At 37.5% G+C, this 24,884-nt stretch overlaps 1 protein-coding gene across 1 annotated transcript; it reads right to left on the bottom strand.

Moving 5' to 3' along the window:
• Positions 1 to 5,720: 5,720 nt before the first annotated feature.
• LOC140044948 (cation-dependent mannose-6-phosphate receptor-like) lies at positions 5,721 to 23,014 on the bottom strand. Its single transcript, XM_072089661.1, has 6 exons — positions 22,813 to 23,014; positions 18,437 to 18,591; positions 16,454 to 16,563; positions 15,428 to 15,558; positions 7,289 to 7,415; positions 5,721 to 6,794 (listed from the first exon to the last, which is right to left on the bottom strand). The coding sequence occupies exons 1-6, from the start codon at positions 22,950 to 22,952 to the stop codon at positions 6,675 to 6,677; spliced, it is 783 nt and encodes a 260-aa protein (XP_071945762.1). The 5' UTR covers positions 22,953 to 23,014; the 3' UTR covers positions 5,721 to 6,674.
• Between the last annotated feature and the right edge of the window lie 1,870 nt (positions 23,015 to 24,884).

The raw sequence follows: 24,884 nt of genomic DNA, 5'->3' as shown, positions 1-24,884 counted from the left end.
GACTTTTAAGAATTAACGAAAAATGAAGAAACATGAGACCAACCAACAGAATAGAAGAAAGCCAAATCAAAATGTCACCAAACAGGAAGTGAAGATTCACTTGGTGGTAAATGGATAAGGGTGAGATCAAGGAAAAAGACTAACAGAAAAAAAAAGATCAAATAAGAAAGAGAGAAAGCAAGTTATAAATGGTATAATTATAGAACCAGATGTAAAATATATTGGTAAAGGTGTACAAGATTTTTTTCGAAACTAAAGAAGAAATAATACAAAAATGTGAATATGAATAATGCTTACAGCGAATACAGTAAAAACGATAAACTGAATGTACTAGGCAATTCACAAACATTAAACGTGTAAGTAAACAATTTGGTGTCAAAATACTCAGAAGACCCATATTTATATTCACTATATTGAAAAAGTGTTAACAAAATTACCGGAAATTCCTGTTTTGACCTTTGACCATAAATTTGGATTATCTCAATATCTGATATCAACGGCTGGCCGTAGAAACTTCAAAGTTATCCCAAATTATTCAGAACTAGATGGTACGCTCGCTTCGCTCGCGTACCATCGTCGTGCCCACAGATGGTTCTCGAATACACAGTAATTTCAGCGTTAAAAAACTGGCGATTTCAAATGTACAATAATGCAGGACAATAATATATGTCGTTTACAGGAACGATTAAATAGACACTGTGATTTATGTACTCAACTAAAATTAGCACACTGGGAATTACTTCCGAAAGAGAAACTTGTCACAAAATGAGACCAATTGTTTAAGTCAAATTTAAACAAAATTAATTTGTGTTTTGTATGTAACATGGTTGAGGGATGGGGAAGAGGATGGGTGCAAAGAGGAACAATTTTTAAATATATTCTTTATTTTGTAACGAAATATTAATTAACATGTTTTACAAATAATATACCACTAAACACAGTAAAACATTGCGATGTAATACTTTGTTGAAACTATCACCGTCGTAGTCGATTGAAATAGTACAGTACATGTAACGATACACTACGACGTATGTTTTATATATAATGTTAAACAATTTGTGAAAACCACCTCTATTCGGGGCAAATCATAAATTCGATTTAATCGGTAATAAATATTAAATTACGGCGACTGAAAACGCTAGCTCATTATCCGTTTAAAAAAAATTATATCCAACCTCTGCAGCACAGATTGAAAAAAAAATGGATCGAATTTCTGTTATGAGTATACAGTACTTTCCTTTACGACGCCTGAGGGAATAGACACTTGTGGAACGACACAGAGATTGGAATGTTCCATTCATCGCAAATCAATACATTTGTATAAACGTATATTAAATCTATCAAAATAGTATTTTTTTAAAGAAAATCGGCCTGTCTTCAACATTATGATGCTGTACTCGAGCTGTTCAACCGGTTTTCAGCCATTAAAATCAATTATCGTAGGAGGAGATAGGAAAATGCGAAGCATCCTCGTATTATTGTCTGCGGGTATTTTTCAAGACGGACATCCATTAGACAGTGTATACCACGATCGAAAAACATCCCTATTTGGGGCAAATCGTTGAACCTAAATTCGTTTTAATCGTCAATAACTAATTATCGAACTCAATTTAATTAGTAAACAGGGTTACATCAGGTGGTTAAAATCAGTACCGAAAGTACGAACCTACTTTATATACCATCGAGTAAAATTCTAGAAATAACGCGCGATTTACCGAATTTTGCCCTTACGTAAATTTATATATAGATGCCCAACTTTCTATTCACTCTAATGAAATAAAAATACCAAAAACTTTTAGAACCCTTCTATGCACCATCTATTTTGACATTTGAACTATTGATCTGGTCAATACAGTATATAAATCATATCATAAATCAAATGGAAATCTTGGTGATCGATAGGAATACAAATGCGAATTCTAAAACACCCATGTTTGTATTTACTTTCATAGAAATGGTGTACTAGATGCAATTCAAAGTGTTTTTTTACTTTTGACTTTAATCACTACATAGTCTCAAATAGCATGATGGACACATCATAGGCCTACCATTCATCATGCCAGGAGAGGTCAAATTTATCCGAAATAGCCCAGAAAAAATGTCAGATGGACAAATAATAGCCTACTATTCATCAATATAGATATGAGGCCATAATTTCAGGTATCAAAGGGTCACAATATGTCATTTGACAAATCACCTAAATAATAAAATACAATATGAAACTCTTACAAATCTATCAAGATGGATTATAAAGACAAATTTGTTATGGTCTTCAACAGATTTTCAAGCCTTTATTTTGTTAACCATCATGGTCCAAAAGTATTTTTTATTTGTAGAGAATTTTAATAGAAAAAAAACGGAGAAAAACTTTCACATCTTAAAGATAAATGCAATAATTCTTTTTAAATTAAATTGCATCATATCAGATAAGAATTGGAGGTATGACTAGAGCCTAAAATCAGACTTAAACTGAAACCTTGATAAATGGTTTGGATGGTGACTATGTACAGTAGTTGCAGTTTTAGACAATTAATGTTATAGGATGAATTATGTACTCCAGACCTATATACACAAAGAAATGTAATAGTGCAGCTCAATTGGAAAAAAAACCCCAATTTTACCAATAATTATGTGTCAAATTAACCAGTAGGTCTCTGCTATAGATTAAATGGCACTGCTGAAGAGGAAACATTTCAGAATTGGTGTAGCTGCAAAGTTTAAACACTGACATTATATATAGAGAAGAATTTTTTGGAAGACTAATTTCTAACATTAATATTAAAAAAATAAATAAAATTAATAATAACATTTGTTTTTTTTTATATTTTTTTTATTCAGTATATTACACAGAGGCGCCTTACAAGATGGAACCACCTTAGCTTCAAGGCGCCTCAGATTAACAAATACAACATTTTAAAACAACTAACAGAAACATCAATCAAATCTTCCAGAATTAACAAGAAATTGTTGTACATAATAAAATAATAAATCATTTTCACAATTCGAAAGAAGATCGGAACCAAAAATAAAAATTTCACTTAAAAATTTAAAATTAAATGTTAAAGAAAAATCCTTGGCTAAGATATCCTCAATAATTGAGTTAGCGCTTACAAGTAGAATATCTCTTTGTGTATTATAATTAGGGCAGTAACATAAGAAATGAAGCGGATTCTCAACATTAAAGCCACAAGTAGGCCTACAATTTGAATTGTCCCGAAGTCCATGTAAGAATAAATGCGAATTGAGACAGCTGAAACCAAGTCGGATTCTAGTGTGAATTTGGTTAATCCATGGAGTAAAGAATTTAATCTTCTTATCACCTGTATCATAATAAGAACGTTTTTTTGTTTTAAACAAATTGGATTTCAGTAGCAATTTTTTAAACTCAACAAGAGATGAGGAATTTTTTATTTCATTATTTAACTCATTCCAATGTGTTATAATAGATGGGACAAAAGATAAACGATATGATGTGGTCTTACAAAATGGAATTATTATATTTCGGATGTTACGCAAGTTATAAACTTCAATATTGTCAGAAAAATTAAATAAGGAGTAAAGATACACTGGTGTTAACTTATGAATCATTTTTAAAAACAGTATTAGGTTAAGAAATTGTCTACGTTTTTTCAATGATAACCAGCCTAATTCTTGTCTTAATGCATTATGACTTGTATGTTTCCACGCACCAGTACATAATTATTCTACCTGCAGAAATCTGGATATTTTCTAGTTCATCACTTAATTTATCTGGAATATTACACCAAACCTAATGAATAAAAGGAGTGAAAACAGGCTAAAGCCCAAACAGTAAAATATATTATAATTAGATATAGTTTAACATTGGGGATTGGTTTGTCTGTTTAGCATCTGAGCAATTTGGAATGAATTTTACCTCTCATGGCAATGGCCTCATACCCATACTGATGAATGGTATGATTCTGTCCATCATGACATTTTTTGGGCTATTGGGTCAACTTAAATTTAACATTTCGTATCTAAGCCCTTCTTCTGGAAAGCATGGGCTATTGTCGGTTTATCCAGGTAAGCTACGCACAAAACAGACTGCTTTTCATTGAAATGTAGTGATTAAGGTCAAAGGTCAAAACAATTTCAATCGCATTTAGTACATTATTTCTATAAGAGTAAATAGAAACATGGGAGTATTTTGATACCAAATTCCCTTATATATTACTATCGATCTCAAAGATTTCTTATTATGGTATAAAATGTATCCAGATCAATAGTTCAAAGGTCAAAATAGGTGGTTTCTAAAGGTTACAGTGAATAGAAAGTTGGGGTATAAGTTGAGTTATTTAGGACAAGGCATGTAGTTGATAAGGTATTGAGACAAATGGGTACCTAGGTCAAAATACAACTTTGCGCCGATTACTAGCTACATTAAGGGAGTATGTTTCCATACATGTTTTATCCAGTATATTATTATTAATGGTAGTATAGTAGGTTTTATATACGAGATACGAGCACATCTGACAATTTTAGCACAAAACTGTATGCAAACTGATTAATTGGCTTCATAATATAACTACATTTTAGGATATTTCAGATCCTTCCAATTCAGTAAAGGTATCCACTTCTATTGCCCTTGGATCAGGGTACGTCCAAGACTATTTTGGTAATTGTGTATTGAAGCAAGAAGTAAACAAACCATTATCAGTGTTTAGTTTCTATGAAATTATTTCCAGATCAAGTTTTCACTCAACAGTAACTTGTCTTCAAATTGGTCTGAATTTTTATCTGCCAAAATATTCTGTGGGCCAGGTAGGTGCACAGCAGGTACCCATATGTTATGTTGAATACACCATCATAGCTTGTTGGCTCATTCATCATTTTTTGATGTAGTGCTTCCCATATTATCAATAAGGTTTCCTCCAATATGAGTAATTCCATTTAGTCAGTGTCCAAACTGGAATTTGTCTCAACTCAATTTAGCTTCAAAAACCCATTTACTGGTTATTTAATATTTTCTCTCCAATTCTCTATAATGTCAATTCTCACTCTGCCCCATGGTAACGATACTCTATTTTTCTATTATAACATGCAAATTGTCAAATGTTATTTTACGTCATGGAAAATTCAGTAATTTCAATTGTATGCTAAATTAGTGTAATTGTCATGAGGCAGTGTAGATTGACAAACCCAAGAAATTCAATTTTAGTAGGACAAATTACAAAACAAACTTAACTATTGTGGCATCTCTACGGTATCTGACAAAGCTCTGTGTTATTTTGCATTTCTGCATTGATGTGCATATCGTCAATATATGCTAAAATTTAGTGACCAATACTCTGAGAATGGAAATGGGACTTTTAGCAAAGATCCTTGGAACTGGCCTTAAATTGCTATTTCTCGTCCCAGAAAAGTGAAGGTATTTCCTAAATGAATGATAAACTGATATTAAATATGCATCTTTTAAGTCCAGAGAGGCCAAGAAGCAATTTTTTTGGTTTAGAGCTTGTTAAATTAAAATGATGGAAAAAATGTACTTATTTAATCTTGATTCTGCCACCTTTCTTTTGTGTAGCAAAAAGTTTGAAATGAATGGGGTGAGTGTAATTGCTAGATAGTAGTAAGGTTTGTTTATTAAATCTGTTTCCTCAAAAGCCATGTTATGCCTTTGAATTTATTTGTAATATATTTTTGGTTGTGAGAGACCAAGTGAAAAGGATTTAAAGAACCATGTAATATTCTAATTCAATGTACAAAATCAAGCCAGTTTATTATTCAATTTAAATAAAGTTTTCTCTACAATCATTAATGTTAACAATGCATAAGGTGCTGACATAAAAACATTTACATTATGGAAATAACAAATATACAACCAAGTAATAAAATAAGATGAATTATACAGAATTGTGAACATGCCATATAAAATAAGAAGAAATATTTGATTTTGAATAGCCATCTTGTGTTTTTATTGAAGGTTAATCACTAAATTGTTCAGGGGACAATTTTATATATCTTTATTATCTTTATTTACCATATAGAAGTAAGATATGCTTAAATTTCTAAGAACAATGCACAGTGCCCAGATAGTACAGTACTTGAATCAATGCACAGTGCCCAGATAGTACAGTACTTGAATCAATGCACAGTGCCCAGATAGTACAGTACTTGAATCAATGCACAGTGCCCAGATAGTACAGTACTTGAATCAATGCACAGTGCCCAGATAGTACAGTACTTGAATCAATGCACAGTGCCCAGATAGTACAGTACTTGAATCAATGCACAGTGCCCAGATAGTACAGTACTTGAATCAATGCACAGTGCCCAGATAGTACAGTACTTGAATCAATGCACAGTGCCCAGATAGTACAGTACTTGAATCAATGCACAGTGCCCAGATAGTACAGTACTTGAATCAATGCACAGTGCCCAGATAGTACAGTACTTGAATCAATGCACAGTGCCCAGATAGTACAGTACTTGAATCAATGCACAGTGCCCAGATAGTACAGTACTTGAATCAATGCACAGTGCCCAGATAGTACAGTACTTGAATCAATGCACAGTGCCCAGATAGTACAGTACTTGAATTGTGCTAACAATTATTTCATAATTAATAAGAATATAATGGACTAATAAAATGTTCAACTGTTTAAAATTAAAAGAAAAAATTAAACATCATTCTTGAAAAGATGATAATGCTTTCACATTGGTAGTAAATGATCATCTTGCTCTTCATCAAGTCCTAATTGGTCATCTCCAATACCCTTGTATGACCTTGATTCATTTTTCGGGTGCGATCGAAAGGCTAGGTCGCATCCATCCTGAAAGAAAATGGAAACGTTTACCTGGAGTAACACTGTCTAGTAGATTAGCATGAAAGAAGTAGGAGAGTATTATCAAAGTAATTAATATGCCTACAATAGATAATCTGTCTTCTCTATTTCCACACAACCTCCAACAAGGGTCTAATTGTTTAGGCCTAGGCCTGCCTACATGAAAATTGTGCAATGTTGCGAGTAGTTTTACTGGTTCATCAAAACACTACACTATCAAATAAATGTAGTGGAACTGTAGCTTTGTGGTGCTTGCCTTCCAATCCAAAGGTCCAGGGTTCAATCCTGACCTACAGTAGTTCCAGGGTTCAATCCTGACCTACAGTAGTTCCAGGGTTCAATCCTGACCTAGTAGTGCCAGAGTTGTAACTCACGACCTTAGCATATAAGCACAATTTACTTTAGGGGATGACATTTTTAAAAAATATTATTATATTAACATTTCCAAAAAAAACAAGTGGTTATTGATTGAAACTACTTACTGCTACCAAATTGCCAAAATCTTTCCAGAAGGATATGTTAGGAAATTGCTCTGAACCTTTGGCTCCAATGAAAAACCTCTGATATATAAATCCACCACTCAAATACACAAAACAAATGCAGATAAATCTGTTAAATAACAAAAAAAAACTTATACTGTAATTATACATCGCAAAATTATTTGTAATTATCAACTACTGGTAAAAAACATATGAAGTATGCACTTGTTAGGCTTAGTAAACAACTCATTAACAAGAAAGGTTCTAGAATTTATTTTTTTAATTTAGCTGCAAATATTTTACACTGCCTGTGATCTGATGGACCCATACACTGCCTGTGATCTGATGGACCCATACACTGCCTGTGATCTGATGGACCCATACACTGCCCGTGATCTGATGGACCCATACACTGCCCGTGATCTGATGGACCCATACACTGCCCGTGATCTGATGGACCCATACACTGCCCGTGATCTGATGGACCCATACACTGCCCGTGATCTGATGGACCCATACACTGCCCGTGATCTGATGGACCCATACACTGCCCGTGATCTGATGGACCCATACACTGCCCGTGATCTGATGGACCCATACACTGCCCGTGATCTGATGGACCCATACACTGCCCGTGATCTGATGGACCCATACACTGCCCGTGATCTGATGGACCCATACACTGCCCGTGATCTGATGGACCCATACACTGCCCGTGATCTGATGGACCCATACACTGCCCGTGATCTGATGGACCCATACACTGCCCGTGATCTGATGGACCCATACACTGCCCGTGATCTGATGGACCCATACACTGCCCGTGATCTGATGGACCCATACACTGCCCGTGATCTGATGGACCCATACACTGCCCGTGATCTGATGGACCCATACACTGCCCGTGATCTGATGGACCCATACACTGCCCGTGATCTGATGGACCCATACACTGCCCGTGATCTGATGGACCCATACACTGCCCGTGATCTGATGGACCCATACACTGCCCGTGATCTGATGGACCCATACACTGCCCGTGATCTGATGGACCCATACACTGCCCGTGATCTGATGGACCCATACACTGCCCGTGATCTGATGGACCCATACACTGCCCGTGATCTGATGGACCCATACACTGCCCGTGATCTGATGGACCCATACACTGCCCGTGATCTGATGGACCCATACACTGCCCGTGATCTGATGGACCCATACACTGCCCGTGATCTGATGGACCCATACACTGCCCGTGATCTGATGGACCCATACACTGCCCGTGATCTGATGGACCCATACACTGCCCGTGATCTGATGGACCCATACACTGCCCGTGATCTGATGGACCCATACACTGCCCGTGATCTGATGGACCCATACACTGCCCGTGATCTGATGGACCCATACACTGCCCGTGATCTGATGGACCCATACACTGCCCGTGATCTGATGGACCCATACACTGCCCGTGATCTGATGGACCCATACACTGCCCGTGATCTGATGGACCCATACACTGCCCGTGATCTGATGGACCCATACACTGCCCGTGATCTGATGGACCCATACACTGCCCGTGATCTGATGGACCCATACACTGCCCGTGATCTGATGGACCCATACACTGCCCGTGATCTGATGGACCCATACACTGCCCGTGATCTGATGGACCCATACACTGCCCGTGATCTGATGGACCCATACACTGCCCGTGATCTGATGGACCCATACACTGCCCGTGATCTGATGGACCCATACACTGCCCGTGATCTGATGGACCCATACACTGCCCGTGATCTGATGGACCCATACACTGCCCGTGATCTGATGGACCCATACACTGCCCGTGATCTGATGGACCCATACACTGCCCGTGATCTGATGGACCCATACACTGCCCGTGATCTGATGGACCCATACACTGCCCGTGATCTGATGGACCCATACACTGCCCGTGATCTGATGGACCCATACACTGCCCGTGATCTGATGGACCCATACACTGCCCGTGATCTGATGGACCCATACACTGCCCGTGATCTGATGGACCCATACACTGCCCGTGATCTGATGGACCCATACACTGCCCGTGATCTGATGGACCCATACACCGCCCGTGATCTGATGGACCCATACACCGCCCGTGATCTGATGGACCCATACACCGCCCGTGATCTGATGGACCCATACACCGCCCGTGATCTGATGGACCCATACACTGCCCGTGATCTGATGGACCCATACACTGCCCGTGATCTGATGGACCCATACACTGCCCGTGATCTGATGGACCCATACACTGCCCGTGATCTGATGGACCCATACACTGCCCGTGATCTGATGGACCCATACACTGCCCGTGATCTGATGGACCCATACACTGCCCGTGATCTGATGGACCCATACACTGCCCGTGATCTGATGGACCCATACACTGCCCGTGATCTGATGGACCAATACACTGCCCGTGATCTGATGGACCCATACACTGCCCGTGATCTGATGGACCCATACACTGCCCGTGATCTGATGGACCCATACACTGCCCGTGATCTGATGGACCCATACACTGCCCGTGATCTGATGGACCCATACACTGCCCGTGATCTGATGGACCCATACACTGCCTGTGATCTGATGGACCCATACACTGCCTGTGATCTGATGGACCCATACACTGCCTGTGATCTGATGGACCCATACACTGCCTGTGATCTGATGGACCCATACACTGCCTGTGATCTGATGGACCCATACACTGCCTGTGATCTGATGGACCCATACACTGCCTGTGATCTGATGGACCCATACACTGCCTGTGATCTGATGGACCCATACACTGCCTGTGATCTGATGGACCCATACACTGCCTGTGATCTGATGGACCCATACACTGCCCGTGATCTGATGGACCCATACACTGCCCGTGATCTGATGGACCCATACACTGCCCGTGATCTGATGGACCCATACACTGCCCGTGATCTGATGGACCCATACACTGCCCGTGATCTGATGGACCCATACACTGCCCGTGATCTGATGGACCCATACACTGCCTGTGATCTGATGGACCCATACACTGCCTGTGATCTGATGGACCCATACACTGCCTGTGATCTGATGGACCCATACACTGCCCGTGATCTGATGGACCCATACACTGCCCGTGATTTTTAAAAGACACTTGTATGAAGGCAAATATTTTGCACTGCCATCCTGCAAAAACATGATCTGATGGACTCCATTATACTGCCCATGATTTTTAAATGCCATCTGTCTGGCTGAAAAAAATTGTCACCGCCCGTGATCACATGATCTGATGGATTCCATATATTGCCCGAGATTTTAAAACACCACCAGGCCGGTCGCAAATATTTTGCACTGCCCGTGTTCACATGATCTGATAGACTCCATTTATTTAAGGCCATTTATTACTTAACCGTCACATGGAAAATATTTTTTTTTTACAATTGTTAGTCACCCGTATTGTAATCTATATCTATATATAAATTATGGTTAATTCTGACATAGGCGAGCACAATGGAAAAACTTCGGGACAAATCTCCGCCTTGGTTAACTACCTTATTTATCTCAGATGTACCGCGAAACGTAGATTTGATAACATTAGTTTCCACTATTATGATATTGTTCCATATTTCTATCTTAGAAAGATTTTATAAAGTGTTTTATAAGAAAATTTATGATTTCAATCGGTAAATTTTAACTCTACGCACTGTAGAAGTAATAGTAGTAGTTGTTAAGAAAGCTGCCAGGACTTTATGTATACTGTGCGCTATCTGTGTGGATCCTGGGATACGTCTGCCCATGTTGCAAGCCGTCTAAAACGTCTTCCTTCATATGCCAAAACGGCCTACTGTGTCGCGGAATAATGTATTAATTATACCAATTAGGATGGTATTTATTTGAATAAACGCCCGGAACACCGCCCCAATAAAACATCAATTAAAATAATTATCGCCCATCCACATTTATACACACAATATTGTATTATATTTATAACACAATTTTACTATTTTTAGTAGATTTCATTGGACTGTTATCTGCAATTTACCAAGCAGTTGTTATTCTTTGTCACCAATTTTCATATCTACAATAAACACTATACACTGTGAAACAGGTTAGCGAGTAGGTTTAGTTTTACGATTATCAAGCATTCCAATAATGGTAACCGACCGAAATTGTTCAGGCCAGAATGTCCTTTTAAAACGTTTTACCCAAGTCATTATCATTCCGAAAACCATCGTCTACACTTCCTAGAGGGGGAGCGAGCGAAGCGAGCTCACCCTCTAGTTATAATACAGTAAGTTGAAGTTGCAATAGAATTATACTATTAAAATATACCTAGGTTACAAATTAAAATATTTGTTACACCGGTGTAAATGTTCTCTTTTTGATGCGGTAAAATTAATTGGTCTAAATAGACACTTAATGCACTGTATTTGGCCTAACTACCGTTCAAAAATAAATAATATATAATTTATATTATCATGCATATAACCTTATTGATTCTGTCAGAATCTTTATTTATTCTTTCCTTAGCACTATTTTGTCTGTCAATTATTTGAGAGTAGTTTAATCTAGCTATGTCAATTTTTCAGAGTATATTCCTTGTGGCCAGGAATCGATGTGGTTATCTCTTCATGGTGCGCAATGAAAAAATACACGGTCTAAACACGATTTAATGAAAAAATGTTTGTAATCATATCTTTCACATCTATATATAAATTTACCCAAGGGCAAAATTTGGTAAATCGCACGTTACTTCTAGAATGTTTACTCGGTGGTATAAGTTGGTTCGTACTTTCGGTACTGATTTTAACCACCTGATGTAACCCTGTTTACTAATTAAATTGAGTTAGATAATTAGTTATTGACAATTAAAACGAATTTAGGTTCAACGATTTATTGCCAAGAAAACAAGGTACTGAAACTACTATTAGTCGCATGTATTCCGTCAATCCGAAAGACATTGAACGATACTGTCTCCATCTCCTCTTACTTCATACCAACACATCGTAGTTAAGCAATTGATACAAGATCTGGATTTACTTTTTGAAGATCCTATACCATTCACTCGATGTTACTTTTTAAATGACGGCAGTGGCAAAACAATGGTATACAACACACTATTACTACTGCAACACTTCTCACTGGAGAAAGAACAGTCCACAATCTTTTTCAAACTCCCCGTTCCAGTTTTAGACACCAGCACCAGCAACATTTCTCCAACATTAAAACATGCTAACTACATCCGTTAAATTTCTCTTTTCATTATTGACAAAGCTTCCATGATCCCAAGTAATTTTCTTAGAGCAATTGATAAAATGTTACAAGACATCACTGAAACACATGTACCATTTGGAGGAAAGGTTTTTCTTCTTTGTGTTACAAAGCAATCACAAACCATGATCATAAAAGATGCTGAAATCCTTACTACAGGCAGCATTACACAAAGATTATTAATTCCCGAGTGAAACTTGCCCCATCAGACCCGAATCTTTCATTCACGCTACAGAGAATTCAATTTCTGGTCAGACTTATTCGATGACTATAAATAAGTTCCAAGGTCAAACATTTGATAAACTATAGGAATACCAAGTTCCAGTACCTGTATTCTCTCATGGCCAACTGCATGTTGCGTTTTTATGTGCAAAAGGATAACTGTGTTTGTTAAAATCAGAAGTCCCAAGTTCCCAAAAATATGTGGCTTTTCCCGATTTTTAATGCAGATCCCGCCTCCCCGAAAATTGATTATTTTACCCCAAAATCTGGAAGATTTAGGCCTACAGTAGGCTAGCTATAGTAGGCCTAGTCTACAGAATTGTCATCTAAGATAACTGAAATTAAACAACATTTTCCCAACAAAGCATGTTATTTCACAATTAACACTCCTGGCACTGTTTACAATGACACTCAGTATTTAAACAATAAGCATTTCTTAGGGCTTTGTTGCATGAATTAATAGCCATTTATCAACTGCCAAGCCAAGTAATTAAACATGAGACATTATATTGTTGTGAGGTTAAAAAAACAGGAGGTGGTTTTTTTGGGGGTCAACAGCACCCTCTATATATTATCAAGACGTATATTATCGAGAAATAGTGCAGTGTGTGATGTCACAAGTGGTATCGTGTGGTGGCTATGTGAGGCTAATCCCCTTTCTGTTCAGAAAAAATAATGAACGCAGACGGTTGTAAAATGGCTTAAAATATCGTAAATTTGCGACTTTTTGTTATATTTTAATGCAGAAAATTACACATTACATCAAAATTTAGTTATCTTTATAATCTGGGAGAAAATGTGGAAAACCGAAAGCACAATAGTAGGCCAGGAGAAGAGTCTAAAATATGGGAGTCTTCCAGCCAAAACGGGAGTGTTGACATATATGGATGTGTCACATGCAACAATATGTGTATAAAAGGTGGGCAGTGTCCACCCACAAGGTGAAAAAGATGCAAACATCTGTGTAACACTTGATTAGTGAAGAAAAAGTCTACTTTATTAACATTATCATAGGCCTAGGTGGCTAGGCTATTTCATGCTTGAAAAGGGTGTCTGGCATTATCCATTGTTTATTACAGGTAGGTAGGCCTAGTCAATTTGGTATGGATATCCCAGATGATACAAGTTTTGTTGTACCAGCTAGTATTAGCTTATATAGCGTCATCTATATAATTTTTAAATTATTATAGCACGCCCTCTATTGCTTACCCAAAATTTTGCTTTTTCATCTTGGGATCTCTGTAAAGTAGACAAAAATCAATCACAAGGATTGTTTGCTAACAAAACAGGGGAAGATCCAGACATTTTTCGAGAGGGGGAGGGTGGAGGTCTCACAAGAAAAGGACACTTCCGGGATTGAGTATTTGAGCCACAGGTCCACCATCATGGGGCTGCGGCGAAACACCCCTAGATGGCCGGAAATGGTACTCTTGCACCCTGCGTGAAATTCATGTAAATGGCACCACTAGTTCGCCAGAAATGACACTCTATTAAGCGCGCAAACAGCAAAATGATGTACTGTAGTCTATTTAAAATATACCATAACATTTTTTGTTTCAATAATGCAAACGTTGTTCATTTTAGTTACACTACACATGCGTTGCTTTCCTGGGGACGTTCGCCACGCGTGGTGCGGCCGTGTGGAGGGTTGATGATTTGTGTGTGGAGAGAAGATCGACAATTTGCTTGATTTATTCCCACGTTTTTCTCCTGGCTCCAACTTCTCCAACAATGATATTAAATAGATTAGATAAAAAGGGCCATACCAAAAAATGATTAGTATGGTTATTCTAAGCCTGCTTACATAGAGAGTAATTAACAACTCCCTGCTTAATTACTTGATCCTTCTTGCTACGTTTATTCTGTGACCATCAATCTCAGTTTTTTTACACACGATTTAAAAGGAAAATTCCCGAAAGCGAAACATGCAAGCGTGTCTAGGGTGCGGTCATGTCTGAAAGCAATTTTTACTAGTTTGCTGTGGTGCAGTGTACAGTATCGCAGCCTATTTTCTACCAAACATAGCCGGATATTTTCAAAGTATATCACTAATTTCCGATTTTCAAATTTTTCATACGTACGCAGCTAATTGCAAACAACGACTTAATAGTAATCCGACATGTATCGTGCACCCACAAATATTGAAGCAACTCAATATAATAGACCTACATTAACATTAACTCATAAAGCTTATGTATCACAATTTCAATTTTTTTTCATTTGTGGGCGTTATCACATTTGTGGGACCGGTTTACACATTTGTGGGACCTGTTTCCATATTTGTGGGACCTGTTTTCACATTTGTAGGTGATGTGTTTTCACATTTGTGGGACCTGTTTGTGGGACCTGTTTTCACATTTGTAGGTAATGTGTTTTCACATTTGTGTTTGTTTTTACATTTTTTTGGGTGATGCGTTTTCACATTTGTGGTTGGTTTCACATTTCTGGATTCAACAAGGGGAGGGGGGAGAGAACACGTGAGGGTAATCCTCATAATGGAGGGGGAAGAGCCCTTTTTTTGGGAAAAAAGAACCTCCCTGTAAACTGTAAAAATCCTGGCTACGGGCTTGGGCTTTCCCAAAAATATAATGTTATTGAAAGTTAAATACTTACAAAATGATAAGAATTGTTCCAGTACTTAATCCCGAGTTGATATTTGAGCAAGCAACACTACTAGTAATCTCAAATAAATAATAACAATCTTCTGTTCGATTACTGTTTTCTTGCAACATTGATGAGCTCCCCTGTAAAATGAGTGAGTGAGTGAATGGCCAAGTGGTTAAGACAGTGGAACTGTAATTACATAGCCATAACATTGGCAAGGGTTCGAGGCTCACTCTCTCTATGGTTCTGGTGGTAGAACGAGTTTTCTCGGATAAGGACTATAAACCGTAGGTCCAATGTACACATAGCTCATGTGCACTTTAAAAAACCTAGTATATCTTTCGAGACGAGTAGGTGTGTAGTCCACACAAACACAGCCACTGTCACACACAGCCACTGTGCAATTGGGACTGGACCGTTTTAGAAGTGTTTACCACCTGTTGGTCCCGATCCTTCACTAACAGTGTTAGTGAGAAGTTGAATAAATAAATGATGAAAAAAAAAATGATTCAATCATCATTAAACAATTATTATGTGAACTGTAATTACTACATTATTAACCAGGGATGAGACTGAGAAAATACCAACCACATAGGCTGGGGGCCAGGATGCGGCTGGCGCTACTGAAATTTCGCACCTAAAACTAGGCATTGACTTCACGGACGTCACTCACTCACTGACAAGAAATAGGCATTTTTTAAGATTAACCTCACGGCCAGTTTCATATAATATTTTAACAGTGCGCGGTTACTGAATATCTACGAAAAACAAAATGATCGCAGTGTTAATATACTGTAAATAGCGCCACCAACAATCGTAATTGTTTGCTCGAAAAAAATCTCATTTATATTTAAAAAGATCAGCGGAAGAATCTCATCCCTGATTAACATAGCTTTTATTCTGTATTTCTACCAAACTTTTTGATTTCTATCAAACTTTTTACTTCAGTAATTCATGATTATCCCTGTACTTTAATCACTTGTACATTATTATTATAGCCTTTTGTGTATTTTAGAAATACATGTTTACACCTACCAGAATATGATTTTCATCACAAATAATCATAATATGAGCCTCTCTATGCTCTTTATTGCAGTGACTGTTATACTTATCTCCTCCTTTATACCTAAGAAATATCCAGTCAGCTATAAAAAAAAAAAAAATTGTTGAGTTAAAATGCAGTTATGTATACTCTTTTCCATCAATAATCCTACATTATTAATAATAATAATATTATTATCAGGTGGGCCGAATAAATAATAATTTGTCTTCTTTCTACTTCTGTCTACTATTAATCGATCGTACATCATCTGGGATATCCAATACCAAATTACCTAATAAGCCCACTTACCACCTGCCTATGTTCAGTAAAGCTTGTTTTCCTGTCGATCGTTGAGTTACGTTAAGTTGCGTTGAGTTTAAAATTGTTACCGTTTAGCAGGAAAATGGAGTAAAAATCTGCAATTGTTAAAGTTGAATTTGGTTCAACTTTAAAACTGACCAATCAAATTACGTCATTGCAGTTTGTGAAAACATAGGTACTCGCTGACAATTCTTTTTACAACACGAAGATGTTTTTCACCTTTTTTGTACACTGTTAAGGTCTGATATTTCAAAACTACAAATGCAAGTCAAATTAAATTATAATATTAAACCAATTAAATGTATTGTTTGTCTTTAGTGTAAGCCTAGATTAAGATATCAACGAAAGCATGTCCTAGGCTGGGTTGAATTATCAAAACAAGTAACTTTTTCAACTTTCACGCGGGCCAGGCTGCGCTTGGCCGGCCTTGGTTTTGTAATACTTCACGTCCGCTTGTCCCAGCAACGCTCGAGAGAACCAAGAAACTATGAATGATCGCGTAAAAATGTGTAAATATTAGCGGTCCGGCTCAATCATCGTTATTTTATTTTCAACTTTAACGATTTTAAACTCAACGCAACTTAACGATCGACAGGAAAACATGCTTAATAAACAATTGATAATGTCAGACACCTTTCCAGTGTTAATATGTAGACTTTTTCTCCACTTTTTATATCAACATTAAATTTTACCATGCAAACCTTCAAACAATATACTTTTCTTAATTAAAGAATTTGTATTATTTTTCTAGGGGAAATGCTGTTACATCATGTAAATGGGAGATTTCCAAGTATCTTCTGACACTACAGAAAACAATTGATTGAAGCACATCTTTAATACTGTAGGTTCTTAAATATTGAACACTCCCATAATTAATGTACCATTCTTTCGATTCAGCGCAGTGAATCAGCCTCATGGTTAGAGTATACAAAATTAGGAATGTAACTAAATAAATGTTTCTACTGTTCACAGTGGTCAATGCTTTATGTTCTCAAATTGTGAAAACCTCCATAATTAATGGACCAACTTATGTTTTTGGCTACGATCACAATATAGCTTCAAGCTTGGTTCGACTCGATGTTTTTGCAGTGTGACACAACGTGGATCGACTCGCACCTGGCTTAAAATCGATCCCAATTCAGACAACTCAACCAGGACATAATTTGATTTATTTACTTATTTTTTCCATGCTGCAGTTAAGTTTACTAATCTATTTATTGATCTATGTTCAGTTCAGTTTTATTCGGTTCACTCAAAAATACAAAGACAAACATAACATAGAAAAAGCTAACAATATGTAATTATGCTTGACCCTAAAATAAAGTTTGTATCAAGACATGAGAACGTGGTATAAATGGCCAAAGGATTCACTTAGCAAGTATAAGTTGAATAAAATAAATGTTGTAACTACTGTACTATTTAGTGATTTTATCCACAATGACCATGGTTGATAAGGAATTTCCTTCCAATGAGAGACACGATCATTGATGAGGCTCCAGCTGATTAGGGCCTAGCTTTTCGCTCAGTAGAAATTAAATTTTAATGTTTTAATTTCTGTACAAAACAATACATTATATTTCGCCAAATCAATATAAAATAAGAATGTCAAATGTTAATAGTTGCCATACTAATTATCAAATATTATATTGACTTACTTCCCGCTTGAATGTGACTTTCATTGATAAAGCCTAAATTATACTCATGACTCTTATCTTTTTGAATGACACCATGATATGGTTTATCCTTCACAGGGGATGTGCAAATGCCTATGGTATAGGTGTAGTTTTTATCTGATACAACAATAGGATTCCTAGAAAGAACAAATTTAAAAACAAAATTAAACTTATTAAAATACATTTTGTTTGACAATAACAATGTACTGTATATGCCATCATTTTCACGTACTGAATTTGTCACGATTCACCATTCCCATACATGCCAACATCTGAAGTTAAAAAATGGGAGGTGATGTTTTGTTTAGGTTAAGAGTGCCCGCTACCTATTTTAAAGATGTAAGAAGTGCAGTGTGTGACGTCATCAGCGGCATCGCGTGGTATATGTGACGGGAATCTTTGGGTTCATAAACAAATTTTATATGTTTTGACCATAGATTGTCTAAATATGGCCTAAATATTGTAAATTTGTTTGTGTGTATAAGCCTTTTTGTTGTATTTTAATGGAGAAAACAACACATACATCAAAATTCAGTTATCTTTGTATTCCAAGAGAACATGTGGAAAAAACGGGAGCAGAATATTAGTCCGGGAGTCTAAAATACGGGAGTCTTCCGGCCGAAACAGGAGTGTTGGCATGTATCTAATTACGGTGGGGCTCCCTCTCGTGAGAGTGTTGCCGAGGTAGTGCGACCTGAGACTACACAGCGGGGCTTCCCCTTTTATGCCTACACGTTCCTTGCTATTCTGTGTTCAAATCAAGAATATCATTACGCAAATCATGCATAACACTTGAATTTTAAACTATTTAACATTTAGGTGTAACTGCGATGGGGCGACTTTTTATTTGGGGGACTATACTTTGTGTTGGAGTTGGATTTTGGCAGTGGCGGACTGATTTTGGCCTCGGACCATATTTGTCGTGACACCCCTACTATAGATTTTCGCAAAGCTAAGCTGGAGATGTATTTCTGAAAGGTGTTATAAATATTGTTAATAATATTAATTGATTACAAATTTTTTTTTTACAATTTTATGCTTGCAGGATGTTGTAGACAACTCGTGAGTAGGCCTACTAGGCTAGGTTGGATGAAGATTCTGAGTAATTTTAAGTGGGAACAGACGATCGGGACCATGGCCCAAATTTTGCGGTCACGATCGTCTTATGTGTATGTCCCAATCGTCTTACCAGTTGGTCCCGATCGTCCAGTATTTTCAGAACCATGTTGGTTCCGATCGTCTTAGTGTTGGGCCCGATCATGTGTTAGCGTTGTTGGGCCGGATAGCCTTTTGTGTTATATAAAATAATGTGCCACATTTCATTCCTAGTGCTTAGTGTCGACGTGCTTCTCTTGCGTAAATTAAGATTTAAAAGGTTAATTAGATTTTTCTGATTTTATCATAATTTTCCCCTACTGGTTTCTTACCAAATACTCTCGATTTATAAATAAATGTGATCGATTTTGATTTGTTATTATTGCATTGTATCAGGGATTTGTTATTAAAACCTCCCTGGTTGTATGTATTCCTGTGCGTATTTAATTTTTGCTCTATTAGTTATTTCGCCGTGGCTAAAGATACGGTACCGTATTCTAACTTCTGTTTACTAAAGGTACGGTAAAATTGCATTACGTCATAACCAGCCAATGGGGTGCTGGGACGTGTGACGTCATCGTATAAGGACTTTGTGGATTTTTTATTATATCGCGAAAACAGTGATCAACCGCATTTTCTTTATGCTTTATTTATCGCTATTATCGCCGTCGTGTGTGACAAAAACTAAATGTAGCCTACGTCTGTTATTATTATTGAAAAGCCAAAACATGTTGATTTTAATTCTAGAATACAGAAAACCGTTTCAAAAGAGGCCTAGGCTATGCCTACTTACTACGCCTACTATAACCTCATTATATGAGTTTGTTTGTGTAGGGAAAGCGATGCCAGGCTGGGGCCAGCTGCATGTGTGCGCTGATTTCTGTGACTCGTTAGCCCTGGGGCTACTGTCTAAATCATAGTATTTGAGGGCCCCTTTATTGTCCGCATTTGCTTGTTGTTTATGGTCACCATTGTAAACAAAGTTTAATAAAAAATATAGAATAGGCCTAAATAGGCCATTTGGAATAAAAATAAAACCCTCATCTGCAGCGCACACACCCCCACGCAGCCTGGCGCCGCCGATAGGAATTCTCTACACAAAACAACAGAGACGCGATATGAAAAAAAATCTCAAGTCCTTATACGATGACGTCACACACGTACCAGCACCCCATTGGTTGGTTATGACGTAATGCAATTTTACCGTACCTTTAGTAAACAGAAGTTAGAATACGGTACCGTATCTTTAGCCACGGCGTAGTTATTTATAGTATTAATCCAGGACCAGTGTGATATAACTTGACTTTTCTCTCGCGACAAAATTAATAGCACATGCGTGAAACCTGATTCAGTATTATAGTAATAGTTAATACATATTTTCATATTTTTCTGACTTTAAAGGGGGGTTCCGGGTTTAAAATGAATAGTAAAAAATGTAAAATATATTTGTTTGTCTCTTGAACGGTAAAAGTTTCAATTTATATAAGCGCCCAGTGAAGCAGAACGAAGGCTGTGAAATGAGGCCAGATTACAAGTGCAGCTACGGCAAAATCACACTGTGGTTACAGAATAGGAAATTTGTGAAATGGTCAATCTTCCGACGACTCGTTATCATTAACCATATCAATTACTTTTGTAAAATTATACTTATCTGATGTAATTTTAGTCGGTCTTCCTATTTATAAAGTCAATTTTCTATGAAAATCCATCAAAACAGTGAAAAATTAGATAAGTTTGCACTTTACGTTTGCCGATTTTCGCACTGACTTAGGGGAAAGCCTTCAAAATCAATGAAGCGTAACGTATACATTCCTGAGCGAGGAGAGCGAGACGACGATACACGTGCTCTCTCTGCCCATGCCTGGCATCGTCACGTGATAAGCAGATACAGTATACAATACCAAACTGGTCGGGTCGAGTATACCCCGTCTATAATCACAACATGAACGATGTACAGTATTTGATTGAAGGTCGACTCAACCTACCGGAATGGTATAGATAATATAGCTCGAATGAGAGAGTTGGAATATTTGTAAAAATAAGTACAGTATTGCTAATTTTTACAAGTGTAGCCTAAGTAAAAGGCCTGGTAGTATCAATTCGCATAGGGTCTACTACACTAGCTAGCTCAATTTTTAACTGGGCCGGATCGGCTAGGCTAGGCTAGGTCTCCTTCCTACTACCGGTCTACTTGCTTGATGCAATATCCGATTTTTTGGTGACGATCGGGACACCATACGTGCGGACGGCGATCGGACCTTGTTTTGCCTCAATATTTACAGCCGATTTTTGTAGAACGTTTTAGGTTTAGATTGTTTAGGAGTTTGGTTGATAGGATGGGTTTGGAATCCACTGAGTTTTGTTATTTATGGGCCAATCGTTTAGTAATAGGCTAGCTAGGCCCATGAAAGATGGCCCCAATGTTTTAACGTAGCCATCGTGGCATGGAATCCCTAGTCAGAAATGGCTCTCACCCCGGCATGAATAAAATGATTTAGGCTAGGCCTAGCCTAGTACGTGAAGCCGATATACAATCTGTACTATTATTATTAATTCGAGGTATAAAATAGTATAATTTATGACTCCGTAATCTGTACTAAATTTTGTATTTCATTAAATGTCAAATAAATATATGCTACTACTGTTATTATTACACTTTAGGCCTAGCTTAGCAAATCTACAAAAAATGTATTTCACAATGATCGGGTGGTCGTCGTTTGACAGAGGAGAGAGAACACAACGTACAAGCTTGACGTTGCGAGTTTGGAATCCACTGATGACGTGATTTTGTGAATATCTCATGAATATTAATGAGCTTCCCTAAGCTGCTGAAAAACAGATTTTCCATGAATTTACCCTAAAATGTATATGAAATTTAATTTTTTTAATTTCTCGTTATTACTTCTTCATTCTGACATGTCTATATTGTTATAATATTTTTTATTTAATAAATAAACGATATTTAAAAGCAATTTTAAACCCAGAATCCCCCTTTAAATCGCATAATTTTTTTTGGTTTAATTTTTGGCCCCGATCGTCTCTGGTCCCGATCGTCTTTCACCCTTGATGGGCCCGATCTTCTCACGATTTGGGATTGATTGTCCGTGGTCCCGATTGTCTGATAACCATTTTTTAAGGGGTAGCTGCCTACGAAAAATTGTAGGCCTAGGCCTGGCCCTAGCTAGGCCTATAGGCTAGTAAGTGTAGGCCTAGGCTCTGGGTCTAGCTAGGCCTAGGCCTAGCCTAGGCTAGTACAGACTCACTCTTTAGTGTAGACTTGTAGATCGCTTAATGTACTTTTAAGGCGGTTTTCACCATCTGAATCAAAAACACATTGCGAGTGTACCACATATGCAATCAAAACAGAAGAAACTACACAAAATTCATACAACAAACGAAACATAATCACACTGCTTCCTCTTCACCTCAACAAAACAACGTAGCGAGAGAGGCCAGCTATCTATTGTTGTGTAATTGTGTTTTTGTGTGGAACTACTATGGAACGCCGCGGCGTTTCTTGCATTTTCTGTTTTCCCCCGACCATTTATTTACCAAATACAATTCGACTTTTTCACCATTACCGGTAGGCCTAATAATATTATACGGGTTTTTATTTACATAATATGCATTTATTTATTGACAGCATCCGGGACGATAAACGAAAGGGACGGTAATTTATATAAAAGATTCAGTATATATATATAGGCCTATTATTAAACATTATAATTACTAGGCCTAGAAGCAGTAAACCGTGCTCCGTGTTTTAAACATTAGCTTTCTGTCTAATCAAAGGCTAAGCAGAGCCAAGGAAGAATAAACCCAAACAGAATACCCCGAGATATATCTGGCATTGTTGTTTGTGGAGTGTATCCACCTGATGGTCCTAAGGATGAGATTATGAACTACCTTACAGAATCTGTCGATAAGTTAAAACAGAAATACCCTAATGCTGGTTATATTATACTAGGAGACTTTAACCGATCTAAAATTAATACCATCTGTAAGACACACGCTCTCAAACAAGTTATAAATAAACCAACCAGGAATGATGCCATTTTGAACTTAATAATAACCAACCTAAGTAAATACTACAATAATCCTGTGATACAATCACCAATTGGTCTGAGCGACCACAATATTATGTTGTTTGGTTGCCTAAATGTTACCAACACAAGATACATAGAACCTTGAAAAAGAGCAACGTTTGATGCCTTCCCATGCAATCTAGCAATTTGGTGAATGGATTACCCACTACCCATGGACCGAAGTTGTTAACATGTCTAGTCTCCAAGAGAAAGTAAATGTATCTTAGATGTAAAAATCAACAAGTTTTTTCCATTGAAATCATTTAGACTTCACTCAAGCGACAAGCCCTGAATGAATAGGGTGGTGAAAGACCTTATTTTAAAACGACAAAAATGTTTTTCTAATGAGGGAAAGTCTAATCAATGGAAACTCTATCGAAATTAAACGTGCAAAGTCTAACTTCTATAACGAAAGACTTAAAAGCCTCAAATCAACTAACCCAGTGAAATGGCATCACGATATCCAGCTTATGGCAAATAAACTAAAAACCCACCAATTATTCAAATACCCAACATTGCCCCTAACAATGATCTTGCTATAGCTCAAGATATCAATGTTTTTTTCTCCAAGTTCTCGCAAAGTAAGAAACCTTTGGTGCGTCAAAGTCTTCCAAGTTTCTTACCAGCTGAAAATCCACCCCAACTGGAGGAATAATAGGAAATGTTCTACCACCTAAAAGTTTCAAAATCTGCTGGACCTGATAATGTGCCCAACAAGATTATCAAAATGTTTGCATGTGAATTGAGTTTCCCCCATTAACAAACATTGTAAATGCTTCCTTTAAGCAATCTTGTGTACCTCGGCAATGGAAAAAGACGCCATAGTGTGTCCTATTCCAAAAGAGTACCCGATAAACTAAGACCAGTTTCGTTGACTTCACAATTTGCCAAAGTAGCTGAAGGAATTGTATACAACCTCTTGTTAAACGATATTGGACCGAATATGGACACTAGCCAGTATGGGTGTATGAAAGGATGCTCTACATCCCATTATCTGATTGACATGCTCAACCTTCTTTAAAGTAACTGACAAGCCACACAAAACAGGACGCTTGGTAACAGATTTCACTAAAGCATTGATGGCGTTGACCATACAGTTGCAGCAAGTAATCTCATTGCACTTGGTGCCAAATCCTGGATTTTCGATTGGATATGTAACTTTTTCTCTGGAAGGCGCCAAAGAGTCAAGTACCAATCGACTTTGTCAGACTGGGAAACCTTATCCTGTGGTGTGCCACAAGGTACTAAGC

The sequence above is a fragment of the Antedon mediterranea genome, chromosome 3 (assembly GCF_964355755.1).
Source record: "Antedon mediterranea chromosome 3, ecAntMedi1.1, whole genome shotgun sequence".
NCBI lineage: Eukaryota > Metazoa > Echinodermata > Crinoidea > Comatulida > Antedonidae > Antedon > Antedon mediterranea.
This window is presented reverse-complemented; position numbering and strand designations above follow the sequence as displayed.

Coding starts and splice junctions, on each gene's coding strand:
- LOC140044948 (XM_072089661.1), bottom strand. CDS start 22,952: ATGTTTCGTTTGTTGTATGAATTTTGTGTAGTTTCTTCTGTTTTGATT. Junction 18,592..22,812: donor CTACAAGTCTACACTAAAGA/GTGAGTCTGTAC, acceptor TGTTCTTTCTAG/GAATCCTATTGTTGTATCAG. Junction 15,559..16,453: donor GTGATGAAAATCATATTCTG/GTAGGTGTAAAC, acceptor CTCATTTTACAG/GGGAGCTCATCAATGTTGCA.